The following is a 15,898-nucleotide window of genomic DNA, read 5'->3' as shown; positions in this document are numbered from 1 at the left end:
GCGTAAAGTGAATAAAAGTAAAGCTCAATTTATTTTATTGTTCATAGTTTCTTACAGAAACGTGCGTATTATGTTCATAATTAAAGTTTGTATATAAATTCGAGGAGGTTCATTGGTTAACTTTATATTTGATAAAACACGCTAAAATACATACAGTTTAATTATATCGCCTTTGAGTTTGTTTTATGAATAAATAAATAAATATATGCAAATAAAACTTAAAACCTTTCTAAAGAAGGATTATTAATTCATAAAACCATTTTTAATTACTCAGCCCATACTAGAGATGGCCAGAGTGAATTCCTGAATCCACGCCGATGCAGAGGCTATCGCGTTCCATTAAATAAATATCATTCAGCTTATTCATGGAAATGACGTCCAGTAGCCGAGGATCAATGCGGATTGTGTAGACGTACAATCTGGCTTTTCTTGAAATTGGTACAATAAGAAATATATCGATCGTCAGCCACGATAGTTTCTCTTTATATCACAAGGAGAAAGTTTAAAAGTTTTAAAAATATTAAAGTACCGAATTTTACTCAGATTATATTTGTCTTAACTTATAAATCATAATAAACGTAAGTAAACGATGACTCAGTGTCAGAACACCAATATACAGATATTAGAGTACATATTTAAAATTTTTGATTATTTTTTGTGACTGTGGTGCAACTATGTTTTGTGTGATATGGTAGGTTTTGAGTATCAAGCTAAAAAATTATATCAGAATATAATTATTTTCCGTATTTTAACTCTTTTCAACCCTTACGATTTCAATCTCAAGAAAAACCAGTGCGACCTGAAATCAAGTTATGTCTTAGTAAAATGTCATTTATTGATTCCAATAAAAACCAGGTATAATACCTCTACAGTACTACCTGGTTCTCAGTTCAGAAATATTTGTGACACTAACCAAGAGTATTAACTACTACTGAGCCATAGACAGGCTATGGTTCTACTCCAGTATTGTAGCCTTTACTAGGAATAGGGCTGTATTACTGACGGATATACGTTATAAAATGAAAAAAATGTTTTATGTGTTTCGTGCTGAGACAGGTGACGGGCTTTATTTGTCGTGTTAAACTTTTTTTGTGAAAACCGTCTTTGTACAGTTCCTGGCCGTTCGAGAAATAGAATTTTATATTATTATTTTTATATTTCATCGAAATCAAAAATATTTTTAATGTGTATTAGTTAAATATTTGTTTTAGTATAGTTATATAGTGGGGTTCGAGTATTAAGATTTATTGAGCAGGTTTCTTCACCAAGTGAATTTATTCAAATGGGGTTTTATTCGTTTATTACAACGAATACAAAACGTATAATAGACATAAGTTATAGATATTATATTGAGCTCTTCATTAAAAGTTTTGAGGGAGCTCTAATCTAATCCATACTATGTGTAAAATACCATTGCTAATCATGTTCAACATGCATTATGATCGGTACTATCAGGTTGTTTAAATTAGTATTATTTGCCCTTTTCGCCGCGGCTACCGCTTCATTCATCATGACGAAGCAATAACTCACTCATCATTCATCAACTTCCGTCACTCATTATAGTTGATTTAATTAAGTTCGCCACGTGACGATGTCAATACTCTGCAAGTTTTACACGACATTTTACAGCGTTTTGCTGTAGGTTTTTTGAATTAAAAAATTATTGTTTGTGTGTTGTTTTAAATATTTACTAAAACTAAACAAAAAAATGATTATATTTGAAATGCGAAAGGGTTGTAATTTAAAAACTTGGTTAATGTATTATTATCTAGTTTATAATTTTACATGAAATTTTAAAAACGTACCATTCATCTAAAAGAACATATATTTATATATGCGGCACTGTATAATTTTAACAGGGATACTGCTCTCTAACGTTACTAAATTTGGCAAGCAAAAAAATTATACTTATATATATATATATATATATATATATATTATATATTATGTTATTAAAAAGAAGACTAGCAAAGAAAAATGGGCGCACTAGTATTCTTTCCGATATTACAGACGTTAAAACGAGTATTCAGTTATGCTTATAACTTTATATTGAAATATTAGTAAAAAACTGTTTTTATGTACTTCTAACATTGTGGCACTTATATAATATTGCATGTATAACGTTTTGAACATTAATAATATTTTTTGTCCTCTTAGCGTAACCAATGGCAATGTACATTAGACCCCTTATTAAATAGATAAGACGACCAAAGGTACCATTTTAAAAGCTCGTATATACAGTTTTAGAAAATAATATGATAATTAATGCAGCTTCTAAACTGAAGGAACTTGATCTATCTAAATTGAATTTATTAAATTCTTAAGAGATAAATGTCATTCTTCAATATTTCTAGTAGGAGTAACAAATTCCGTTTGATGAACTGTATTCCCAGTAGTAAATATGGATAACATATTTTTTAAGTTAGTTTTTTAAGGTGGAAGGATTGTAAAGAAAACCCTTTCCGGATTTATAATATGAATTTTCAGTGGTTATTCGTTTCAGTGTATATATATATATATTGTAACGTCTAATTTTCAGTACGATTTCAAAATTAATATTTTATTTTTTAAGAGCATGTTTTATATCAAGTGTTCTGGGATTGGAAACTAAAACTTTCTATTTGTGCCTTATTCATGTCGAATTGTAGGGGTATGATTTATTTATTGTAACCTAGATTATAGTTACAGATTTTAGGCATAGATTATTTTATCATTAGAGCAATGTATGACATTACAAGTATTTTAAGTGTTTTTACTGATGTAGTATAACATTAAAATGTGGTAAACTTCCGGAAATGTTTTAATTAACAGAAGTTGTGTTTTCGCCACGTCACCTTTCCCGATTTATACTAGGCGTATAATAGTTAGTTAAATTTTGATATTAATAATAATAAAATTAATCATAAATTATTTATTGCCAAAAACATATTAAACGATGCACATTGGAAGCAAACGTCAGAAAAAAATACAAAACACCCTATACATGAGATTGTACAGTAAAGATTTAACAGACAGTGGCGTTTGTAAAAACTGCTTTAGTTCCACTAATAACATGACTACATTTTTCTAATTTGACATAATATATTCTTTTTCTAATATTATGACAGATTTAGTGCAATTAGATTTCAGCTCTGTTTTTCAATTTTGTAAATATGTATGTGCTAATTATTAGTTGTATATTGCTGTATCTTATTAGCTGTACTTGCTATTTGCCATGTATTTGGATTTGGCGCCTTTCCTCTTGCTGATCACCATAGTGGCCAACACGCTGATAGTAGTTGTACTCAGCAAGCGACACATGCGGACTCCCACTAACGCCGTGCTGATGGTGATGGCTCTCTCAGATATGTTCACATTGTTGTTCCCCGCCCCGTGGCTCTTATACATGTACACGTTCAGCAACCACTATAAGCCTCTCACCCCAGTGAGAGCATGTTACGCTTGGGCCTTCATGAATGACGTCGTCCCTACACTCTTCCACACCGCCTCCATCTGGCTGACCCTGGCCCTCGCTGTCCAGAGGTAAATCTAATTTCTCAATTTTTATTATAATTACTATATTGATAAGACATATCGTCGGAAAACTATATCACAGGACTTTATTTCAGAAAATTAACATTAAAGTATGTTTGATAAAGTGCTTAATAATGCGAGATTTTTTGCAGGGGAAACAAGTACCTATATAGTAAATTGTTAAATAATATTAAATCACTAGTGTCAGTTTATAATTTAAATAATCATTTAACTGAAACAAATAGTTTAATATCTCATCTTATATAAGTGTTACTTTTGTTTAATATCATTCTGAAAAATAATGTAATAATGAAGGATATTCCCATAATATTTATGCTTCACTAAGTTTTTATAGTGAAATGCTACGAAAATGACCTTATTGGCATTATAATTCATTTAATATTGCTTCATTATCTTAGTTGTATTTTATTACTTGTGTATCAAAAGTTAATAAAAATATTATGACAGATTTAGTGCAATTAGATTTCAGCTCTATTTTTCAATTTAAAATTGTCATTAGCGTTACATTAGAAAAAGCCCTGTATCTTGACAAGTTAATTTTGTTTTAGATTATTTTAAACAAATATCGTGGTTTTTATTTGAACCTTATATTTATCGTGTCCTTAGTAGCATCTATTGTTGTAAAAGTTTGTATCTACTAATAAATAATGCATAGGGTAAAATACAAACATTTATTTCATAATTGATTAAATACAGCGCACATTCAGTGAATGGTGAGAGGGTACAATGAGAGGGTTAATTGTGTCGAGGAAGGGCGAATACAATCACTTCTGACAACAGAGAGAGACAGAATACTAATTACTTTGGGTGGAGAGACGTCAGGACCTGTTGACTAATAAAGTCTATCTGTAATGAGCTATTATATAAAAAGTACGGTTTTTTATGTCCCAAGTGTATTTTTTAAAATCATTTAAAAATATATATAATAATACATATTCGCCCGTGGCATAATGAGACGTAATAAAATAAAATCCAAGGAATAAACATGGGTCAACAGCAATGAAATTTCTCAACAGTTCGTTTCTTTAGCATACTTTTGACAATGTTTTACATACAAAGTAAAGAGTTAATGACGCCACTGGTCACGTGAACTGTAGAGCTAGGTCTACATTTGCCTTGTCCTTAAAAATAAATAAATGCAGTTACATAACTAATTTCGTTGGTAAATACATAACTAAAATACGAGAAGCAGGAATGGTACAGATCAGGTAGTTGATGTTTTTATTATTGAATTCCAAATCAAACGAAAAGTAATCAGCCTAATGTTAACGTAGCAAGCAGACTCAGACTGGAAGGGAAGCTATGTTTCTAATAAATATATGAGTATGACCCTGTACGTTTGAATGGATAATAAATATTGTAACACCTCCACTTATCAAGCTAACAAATTTTTGATTAAATAGAACTGAACATTCTCTAGCGATATTCTTTGAAACTGTTCAATTAATTCCCTTAATTACTTAATAAGCCCTCTAGATCACTAATCTTATCAATGAATTAATGATCTAATGTTTCATTTTCAGCTGACTTTCTTCATAAAATTAGGGCCCTAGTTCTTAACCTAGGTCTAGTCTGTTTCCAATTTTACATGCTATATGTAAATTGTGAGCAAAACAACCTCTAATGAAATTTTTTTAAGTATCGTAGGCCAGTTATATGTGTAATAATTTGTTCATTGGCTTCCTCTAAAAAGTTTACTAGAACGTGGTAGTATGAATATCTGTGTACAAACGAGATACATTGTCAGGTTCTTCATTGTTAATAAAAGACAACAAGATTTACAGCTTTACAAATGTATCTTACATGGGGTTTTTTAAGTTTAAAAACATAAATGAAATTTAATCTAAGGATTGATTTAAGAACGTGTTTTCCTAACTAGCACTAAAATACTAATTAATAAGTCATGAAGAAAAAATATATAGTGAATTAAAAAATATTTACTATACGTACAGTAATAAAAACACACTAACTGAATAATATATTATTTTACACTATGGAAACCGTCTACGATGAGTAAGCAATAAAATAAATAAATAAATATATTATAAATATATATTTATAATATATAATAAATATTATAAATATATAATATGTGTGTGGCGTAGAGTCCTTGATACTCAGAGCACGTGGGTTGACGTCAGTCACAGAGCAGCAAGCACATGGCTTATTAATTCGTTTCAATATGATTCCAGAAAGTGGGTTTTATATATTGATCCCTTGATAAAAAGAGCATAAATAATCGTTTTTCCATCAGCGCACGTTCACTCCGCTAGTAAACAGCATATATTTTAAATCTTAAGCATATAACATTATTTTTATGATATAATCAAACTGAATACAGTCATATAATTACTTCTGATATTATCAAACACATAGCATCTCAGAATAAATTACCTATAGACCTGTAATATTGAAAGCAACTATACAATGATTAGGTATCACAAAACTATTACATAAAAACACTACTAGTGTATACAATACGAAAGGACAAAATATAAAAAACCAAAATGAAGTATGTTTATGTTAGTTCACTTTAATTTAACTATCGTGTAAATCGCTAGCAAGTTAGTTTGGTTCTGAACGTTTGCAACTTAATGTAAAAAAAGTCAAGGAAGATGATTTAAATTGGTTAGGGGGCTAATTGTATTTACCTGACAGGAAATTGAAACTATAAGGCACAATAAAACTAAATAAATATTGTGAAAAGAATTTCAAACCTTTATCGAGCTTTGAGAACAGGATTCGATAAGAATTAGTGGTAGGATTCCATATTTCCTAGTTTACAGAAAGTTTATCACACTCCTAAACTTACGGAATAGACCTCATTTATGATAACAAATCCTTGACACATTATTTGTACAATACTGTGATATTTGTTTCACGTTAAGGAAATACAGTGTATTACAAACTTTATGCACAAAAATGCTTTATCGTAATTTAATACGGCCATAACAGTTATATTAGTACCTATACTGTGACCATCAGACTTAGTATCTACAATAGTATTGCATTTTTCTCAGTGAGTGAGACTTGATAATTAAAACGCTTTGAAGGTATGTATATGTTTTATATATTGGTCCATATTCGATAAACTGTATATTAAACATATACCAGTTTAAAGTTTCATATTAAAAACCAAATTAAAATGTTTAAAGTGTGTAACTAAGCCTGCGCTATTCACCCGTGTCTAGACTCATCCGGATGATGCTTTTTGTAAACTATTCCTGAAATTCGATGTTGGCTTATAGAGAGAAGAGAAAAATAAGAAAAGCTACCTCCTATATATTAGAATTATGAAAAAATTTAGTACTAATGTTTGATAACCTAAATTTAAAAGACTCTAAAAAACTGATGTCACTTTTCGATGAAGTTTTGAAATATCCTGAAAGATCTGTTTACATGTAATTGTTATAAAATAATAGTTTACAGTTATTTATTATAAGTGTAATGCAGATATCAATATAAAATGTAATGTTTAACTTTTCCTTCACATTGAAACAATAACGAAATATTAAAAAAGCCTTTGGTATCTGACGATGCAACAAAAGGAAGGTGAACTGCAGCCAAATTAACATTTAAATTGAATCGCCCCTTCCTACTATAGCTAAGTTATGTGTAGAAACCTGGGTTGTTCCACCAGGCTTAGATAGTGCAAAGATTCGTTTTGAGCTTCTTCGTTCCTGACTTTGTTCGGATTTCTTCAGACGAATTATTTTCCATATTCCAGGAATCAAATCTGAGACAACATCATATATACCAAATGATGCAATGTAATGGATGGTGAACTTGGTGCCAAATTAAATATTCAAATTGAGTCAAATATTCCTGTCATAGCTACGTTATGTTTATATTTTATTGTTGGTAAATAGTCTTTACAATTATTTAGAAACAAATACTAAATTAATTCCACCTGAAATATTTTATTATTATTTTTAATACATTAAAAATATTTATTCAATAACTCGTTTGAAATTTACAATAAAATGGCTTACCACAACTCAAAGATTATTTTATTGCTAATTTGATTATTTCTTCTTATTATATTTTTATGATCTTGAAATCCTAATGAAACAGGAAAGTATAGTTTTGTACTGTCTGTTGTTTTATATATAATCTGTTTAAATGTAACATTTTTATCACACACATATATTATTTTTTTGATGTTTGTTATTCGCAATAGAACGTTCGGAACGATAATAACAGTTTGGACATTTGTCATAGTTATATGTTACAAAATATTTAATAAATTCTGTTTCAAGGCTTGAAATTTATTTTCCTATTTCAATAACTTTTAAGGCATTGAAAATGTGGCAATGGACATGTAGGATACTCAAAGGAGTGCATTGAGTACAGTCCCTTATAAATATTGTATATCACAATTTAAAGCCTTTGATAGGTTGCAACTTGAATCAGTTCGTATATTTAAACTCTATTAAAAATGTGACAAAACTAGTCACTATGTTATAGTTAAAAAACAAGTTAATTTCAATATAAATTGAAAATAACGAGGTTTATTATGTTTGTATTAATATTCACACATATTAAAATAAACTTAGAAAGTGGTTTAACAATGATTTTTGTAGAATTTTAAGGTTCCATTTAAAAATGATACATAGCTTCATAAATATTTCTTTTAATATAATACAAAAGCTTTATATTCGTACACGTGGATCTAGACTAAAAATCACATTTTATATAACAATATAGATTTATAAACTTTACTGTCCCTCCCATATATAACAAGAGAAAGTAACACAAGATAATTCATGATTTTTCTTTTATTACTGTGTATTTTAGCAAGTCAGAGACAATGAACTGTCGTTATAATATCTGGAATGGGCGTGGGCTCGCGCGCGCGTGTGTACATGTGTTATATTTTAAATAATGATCTACCGTATTAAAAATACACCAAAACTCATAGTATACAATTATTATAAACTTTACTTTTTTTCAGATTTAATCTTTAAGTTTATTTATAGTGAAGAAAGGTTTAAGCACAATATACAATGACTTTATTTTAATAATCAGGAAAAGGTTTCTATTAAAAGGTAATTAAATTAATTATAAATTAGAGGAAGCTTCATTTTTTTATTGCATTATAAAACATGTTCTCTTTCTTTTAAGCTACACATTGCTAGTATATTCATTCTTTTTTTAAAGTAACCGTTTAAAATGGAATATTGTGTGACCTTTACAACAAAACTGGCAATAACACTGAAATTAGTCTTAGATGATTACCAAAACAGTTCAACTAAGTTTGCTCGTGAGTCAACCAGTGATTTACTTGATTCAAGTTAGATATATACTACATTAATTGTGAAGTAACACATTTTCATAATACTATTTGTGTTACTATATATACTATATGTATATGTGTATGCTATATATAGATGACCCTAGTTTTGCATTTATTTATGAGTTTGACACTTAATCATAACAACAACCTATTGTCCTATTGTTCGTTGTTTAAGAATGTGTCAAGCTATAAAATATACAGTCAGGAAAAAACATATTTTAAACCTTCATGACCAATTACCTTTTTAGGGAAAACCCTTTACTCGTTTATTAAACACGTTTTTGCTTAAACAACGTTAATTGTTTTGGAATTCTATATTATTAAATTTAATAAATAATTTTAATAAAATAGATACATTTTTTTCGATTTACGAGGTTTTTTCTATGTTTAATGACAGTAAATATTTTAAAACTATTTATCTTTTTGGGTCTATATTGTAAACTAATTGAGCTAGTATTTTAACTTAAACGTGAATGATACCTATCTTAAAACTTTTCATTTGTTAAAACTAACTAACTAAACTGTGTACTAAGTTAAGTCTGTATATTTCAAAGTGTGTGTGTGTGTGTGTGTTTGTGTAGAGAGTTATGTAAATGAACCTTAAAGAAAACTGTTACTCCACTTTGTTGATATAAATAAAGACATATCATCGTTTAATGATACTTCTTTTATTCAGTTTTATTCAAACGTTGCATATACCAGTAAATTGATAAATTTTAAGAATCATTAGACACTTAATGACATATCCACATAAAACTCTACAATTGATAAAAAACAAAAAAGGTAATAGGTGAGTGAATTTCAGTTACTTAATCTAAGAATTCCAAATATTTCTCTGACATGATAGGTATTTGTGTTATTTGTAACAAGAGCTGATCAAACATGTGTTTATTATTAATATTAATCGATATTAGTAATTTACGTAATAATGAAATAGAAACGACTATATCAGCAGAAATGCACCAGATCTACCGTACTAAACTACGTTTGTCTCTTAAGACAATTATTTTGTATCATGCAATGTGGTCCATAGGCTATCATAAATCCTCAGTTAAAGTGTTATAATGCCTTATAAAAGTGTTATAAACATTTTATAAAGCTTTATGATCCTCAGTTATGACTTCTGACGAAGATAGCCTTGCTATCGAAAGGCCTCACAAAAATAAAAGTTTTTAAGTTTAGGTTTTGTGTGTTTTAAAATGAATTAAGGTCTTCAGATAAAGCGTGATTTAGATTTACTAAATGTCCATAAAGTTCAATGCGATTTGTAGTATATCAATATATTTAACTTCTAGTTTACTTTAAAATGTGAATCTACAAGTACATATTACATTGATAAAACCATATTTATTATCTATTGTAGTATCACTAGATAAAGGAGTACGACATTTTCCAATATATAATTTTTTATTTTGTGCAAGGCCTTTCTGAATCAAAGATTCCATCATCAGGCACTTCACAAATTATCAAATGTTTACATTTTTGTAATAATAATTAATTTTATAATAACATATGGTAAACAATTTGGATGTATGGTTAGCCAGTATCAAATATTTAATCAGAATTTAATTTTAATTTTTTTATAAATTGAGATGAGAGTAAAACTGAATTTTGAATTGGTCCGTCTTCATTATTGATAAGTTTTTCTTGATTTATGGTAATGTAAAATGTTTCCCAAGCATTTAAGTGTGTTGTGTTTGTAACTTCTTTTAATAATCGTAAATTTTTATTAGAGATTGTGTGTCCAGATTCAATAAAGTGATTCGCCACAGCAGATTTTTCATTTCTTCCATATTTTATGTGTGCAAAATGTTCTTTGAATCGTGTTTTAATGTTCCTTTTAGTTTGGCCAATGTACAATTTATCACAGTCGTTGCATTTAATTTCATAAATTCCTGATTTGTTTTCGAATGTGGTTTTGTCCTTGGGATTTCCTAATATTTGTGATAATTTGTTGTTTGTTTTATAAGTGATAGATTTGTTTGTATGTTTTTTAAAAATTTTCTGTAATTGATTTGAAATGTTACTGTATGTTGTACAGATGAATTCTTGTTTATTATCTTGAAGTGGTAGTAATGTTGTTCTAGATTTTCTTAATTTTCTCTTGATTGATTTGTGAAGTATGTTGTCAATAAGTTGTGTGGTGTAACCGTTAAAAATAGAAATATCTTTGATGTAGTTTAACTCTTTGTTGTAGTTATCGACATATAGTGGAGTATTCAAAAGTCTGTAAATCATTGAGTTGAAACTAGCTCTTTTTTGTTGAGGTGGATGGTTAGATTCGTTGACAATAAATCTATTTATATGCGTCGGTTTCCTTTAAATGTCAAATTCAAATTTTGATTGGTCTCTAATTACTAACACATCTAAAAATGGTATACTATTTTTTTGCTCAATTTCGTATGTAAATTTAATGGTAGATTAAATCGAATTTAGGGTAGAGATAAAGTTTTGTAGGTTTTCATTTTTATTAAATATTGCGAAGATATCATCAACATATCTTATCCACTTTCTTGGGAAATATTTCATTATTGTTTTAGCCGTAAATTCAAAATAACTCATAAATATATTTGCAATGAAGCATGAAAGAGGATTTCCGATTGCTGTACCATCAATTTAAGTGTAGTATGATTCTTTAAATTGAAAAGTATTATGATTCATACACAGGTTTATTAACATGGAATATTCATCAACTATTTCTTTTTGTAAATTTATGGAAGACAACCAATTCAATATTATTTCCATTGCATCTCTAATTGGAACATTAGGATACAGTGAAACTACGTCAAAGGATATTAGATATTCGTCTTCTTCTATAATAGTGTCTTTAATTGATTGTATAAAATCATATCTATTCTTGACCGAAAATGAAGGAAGAGGTTTTAAATTTTGAAGTGTTCTTGATAACCATTGTGATAAGAAATAGGTTGGAGAGTTTATGTTTGACACTATGGGACGCATTCCATTTCCAGGTTTGTGTATTTTTGGAAGACAATATAATTTTGGAATTGTAGGATTGGGAACTGTAAGTTTTCTGTATAATTGGTGGTCAATTAAAGTTTTGCAGATTTTTAAGGTTTCCGAAACAGATTTATTGTACTTTAGTATAGGGTTTTTAAAACACTTGCTGTATTGTCCATTATTTAAAATTGTTTCTACTCTTTCAAAATATTCATCTTTGTCCATAATAACAATAGTATTACTTTTGTCGGCTTTCAAATAATTGTTTTAAACTCTTTACAGTGTAACTGTGTTTATTAAATATTGTATACGAAGATTTTGCTTCATTTATACTTTTAGAAACAGTAGAATAAATATCAGATCTAATTGCAGTTTTCTTACTCTCATCTAAATTTTGAATGTTACTTTCAACATCTATTATCATATTTTCGTTATCATTCTTACTTTTTAGATTAAAATGTAAACCTTTATTTAAAAGATTCATTTCTTCTTTTGAGAAGCTTTCTGATGACAAGTTACATACCAGTTGTTGATCTTCAAAAAGCGATTTGTTTTCTTTATAAAGAAGTGGTTCATTGCCATTCTTAAGTGATTTAAATTTGTTTTCCAATTTTTGTTGTTTCTTTTTATATTTAAACTCAATACTTTCAAGAATATTAAAGTATTTCTCTTGAAAAACCTCATGATAAATAGTTGATAAATGTTTAGTTATTTCCAAGTGTAATTCTAATGCCTGTTACAATAAGTTTTCTTGCTTAGAGTAAAGATTTTTTATTTCAAGATTAAGCCAATTTAATTTTGAATTATATAAGACTTTATCTGTAGTTTTATTTTTGATTGGTATGTTAACTTTAATAAATTTTGGAAAAACTTTGTTTCTCTTACATTTTCTTAAAAACTGAATGTCTAAATCTAATAACCTTACTTTTTGTTTGTATTTGTGAAGTCTGTTTAGCTCACTGGGCTTGAGTGCCATGTTGAATGTAGAATCTTGGAGCATTGGAAAAACTATTTATTGTAGTATCACTAGATAAAGGAGTACGACATTTTCCAATATATAATTTTTTATTTTGTGCAAGGCCTTTCTGAATCAAAGATTCCATCATCAGGCACTTCACAAATTATCAAATGTTTACATTTTTGTAATAATAATTAATTTTATAATAACATATGGTAAACAATTTGGATGTATGGTTAGCCAGTATCAAATATTTAATCAGAATTTAATTTTAATTTTTTTATAAATTGAGATGAGAGTAAAACTGAATTTTGAATTGGTCCGTCTTCATTATTGATAAGTTTTTCTTGATTTATGGTAATGTAAATGTTATCCCAAGCATTTAAGTGTGGTTGTGTTTGTAACTTTCTTTTAATTAATCGTAAAATTTTTATTAAGAGATTGTGTGTCCAGATTCAATACAGTGATTCGCACAGCAGATTTTTCATTTTTAAAAAACATACAAACAAATCTATCACTTATAAAACAAACAACAAATTATCACAAATATTAGGAATATCCCAAGGACAAAACCACATTCGAAAACATATCAGGAATTTATGAAATTAAATGCAACGACTGTGATAAATTGTACATTGGCCAAACTAAAAGGAATATTAAAACACGATTCATAGAACATTTTGCACACATAAAATATAGGAAGAAAATGAAAGATTTTGCTGAGGCGAATCACTGTATTGAATCTGGGACACACAATCTCTAATACAAATTTACGATTATTAAAAAGAAGTTACAAACACAACACACTTAAATGCTTGGGAAACATTTTACATTACCATAAATCAAAGAAAAACATTTTATCAATAATGAAGACGGACCAATTCAAAAATTCAGTTTTACTCTCATCTCAATTTATAAAAAAATTAAAATTAAATTCTTATTAAATATTTGATACTGGCTAACCATACATCCAAATTGTTTTACCATATGTTATTATAAAATTAATTATTATTACAAAAATGTAAAACATTTGATAATTTTTGAAGTGCCTGATGATGGAATCTTTGATTCAGAAAGGCCTTGCACAAAATAAAAAATTATATATTGGAAAATGTCGTACTCCTTTATCTAGTGATACTACAATAAATAGTTTTTCCAATGCTCCAAGATTCTACATTCAACATGGCACTCTAGCCCAGTGAGCTAAACAGACTTCACAAATATACAAACAAAAAGTAAGGTTATTAGATTTAGACATTCAGTTTTTAAGAAAATGTAAGAGAAACAAAGTTTTTCCAAAATTTATTAAAGTTAACATACCAATCAAAAATAAAAACTACAGATAAAGTCTTATATAATTCAAAAATTAAATTGGGCTTAATCTTGAAATAAAAAATCTTTACTCTAAGCAAGAAAACTTATTGTAACAGGCCTTAGAATTACACTTGGGAAATAACTAAACATTTATCAACTATTTTATCATGAGGTTTTTCAAGAGAAATACTTTAAATATTCTTGAAAGTATTGAGTTTAAATATAAAAAGAAACAACAAAAATTGGAAAACAAATTTAAATCACTTAAGAGTGGCAATGAACCACTTCTTTATAAAGAAAAACAAATCGCTATTTTGAAGATCAACAAACTGGTATGTAACTTGTCATCAGAAGCTTCTCAAAAGAAGAAATGAATCTTTTAAATAAAGGTTTACATTTTAATCTAAAAAGTAAGAAATGATAACGAAAATATGATAATAGATGTTGAAAGTAACATTCAAAATTTAGATGAGAGTAAGAAAACTGCAATTAGATCTGAATATTTATTCTACTGTTTCTAAAAGTATAAATGAAGCAAAATGTTCGTATAAAATATTTAATATAAACATAGTTACACTGTAAAGAGTTTAAAACAATTATTTGGAAAGCCGACAAAGTAATACTATTGTTATTATGGGACAAAGATGAATATTTTGAAAAGAGTAGAAACAATTTTTAAATAATGGACAATACAGCAAGTGTTTAAAAACCCTATACTAAAGTACAATAAATCTGTTTCGGAAACCTTAAAAAAACTGCCAAAACTTTAATTGACCACCAATTATACAGAAAACTTACAGTTCCCTATCCTACATTCCAAAATTATATTGTCTTCCAAAAATACACAAACCTGGAAATGGAATGCGTCCCATAGTGTCAAACATAAAACTCTCCAACCTATTTCTTATCACAATGGTTATCAAGAACACTTCAAAATTTAAAACCTCTTCTTCATTTTCGGTCAAGAATAGATATGAATTTTATACAATCAATTAAAGGACACTATTATAGAAGAAGACGAATATCTAATATCCTTTGACGTAGTTTCACTGTATCCTAATGTTCCAATTAGAGATGCAATGGAAATAATATTGAATTGGTTGTCTTCCATAAATTTACAAAAAGAAATAGTTGATGAATATTCCATGTTAATAAACCTGTGTATGAATCATAATACTTTTCAATTTAAAGAATAATACTACACTTAAATTGATGGTACAGCAATCGGAAATCCTCTTTCATGCTTCATTGCAAATATATTTATGAGTTATTTTGAATTTACGGCTAAAACAAAAATGAAATATTTCCCAAGAAAGTGGATAAGATATGTTGATGATATCTTCGCAATATTTAATAAAAATGAAAACCTACAAAACTTTATCTCTACCCTAAATTCGATTTACTCTACCATTAAATTTACATATGAAATTGAGCAAAAAAAATAGTATTAACCATTTTTAGATGTGTTAGTAATTAGAGACCAATCAAAATTTGAATTTGACATTTAAAGGAAACCTACGCATATAAATAGATTTATTGTCAACGAATCTAACCATCCACCTCAACAAAAAAGAGCTAGTTTCAACTCAATGATTTACAGGCTTTTGAATACTCCACTATATATCGATAACTACAACAAAGAGTTTAAACTACATCAAAGATATTTCTATTTTTAACGGTTACACCACACAAACTTATTGACAACATACTATCACAAATCAATCAAGAGAAAATTAAGAAAATCTAGAACAACATTACTACCACTTCAAGATAATAAACAAGATTCATCTGTACAACATACAGTAACATTTCAAATCAATTGCAGAAAATTTTTT

General features: G+C 28.0%; 1 protein-coding gene across 1 annotated transcript; it reads left to right on the top strand.

Moving 5' to 3' along the window:
- Positions 1–3,214: 3,214 nt before the first annotated feature.
- LOC124365444 (sex peptide receptor-like) lies at positions 3,215–3,526 on the top strand. The gene has a single exon (XM_046821425.1). The coding sequence runs from the start codon at positions 3,215–3,217 to the stop codon at positions 3,524–3,526; it is 312 nt and encodes a 103-aa protein (XP_046677381.1).
- Positions 3,527–15,898: the final 12,372 nt, after the last annotated feature.

Source organism: Homalodisca vitripennis, chromosome 6 (genome assembly GCF_021130785.1).
Source record: "Homalodisca vitripennis isolate AUS2020 chromosome 6, UT_GWSS_2.1, whole genome shotgun sequence".
Taxonomy (NCBI): Eukaryota; Metazoa; Arthropoda; class Insecta; order Hemiptera; family Cicadellidae; genus Homalodisca; species Homalodisca vitripennis.
This window is presented reverse-complemented; position numbering and strand designations above follow the sequence as displayed.

What these genes read in the sequence shown, in the direction of transcription:
- LOC124365444 (XM_046821425.1), top strand. Translation starts at nt 3,215, where the DNA reads ATGTATTTGGATTTGGCGCCTTTCCTCTTGCTGATCACCATAGTGGCC.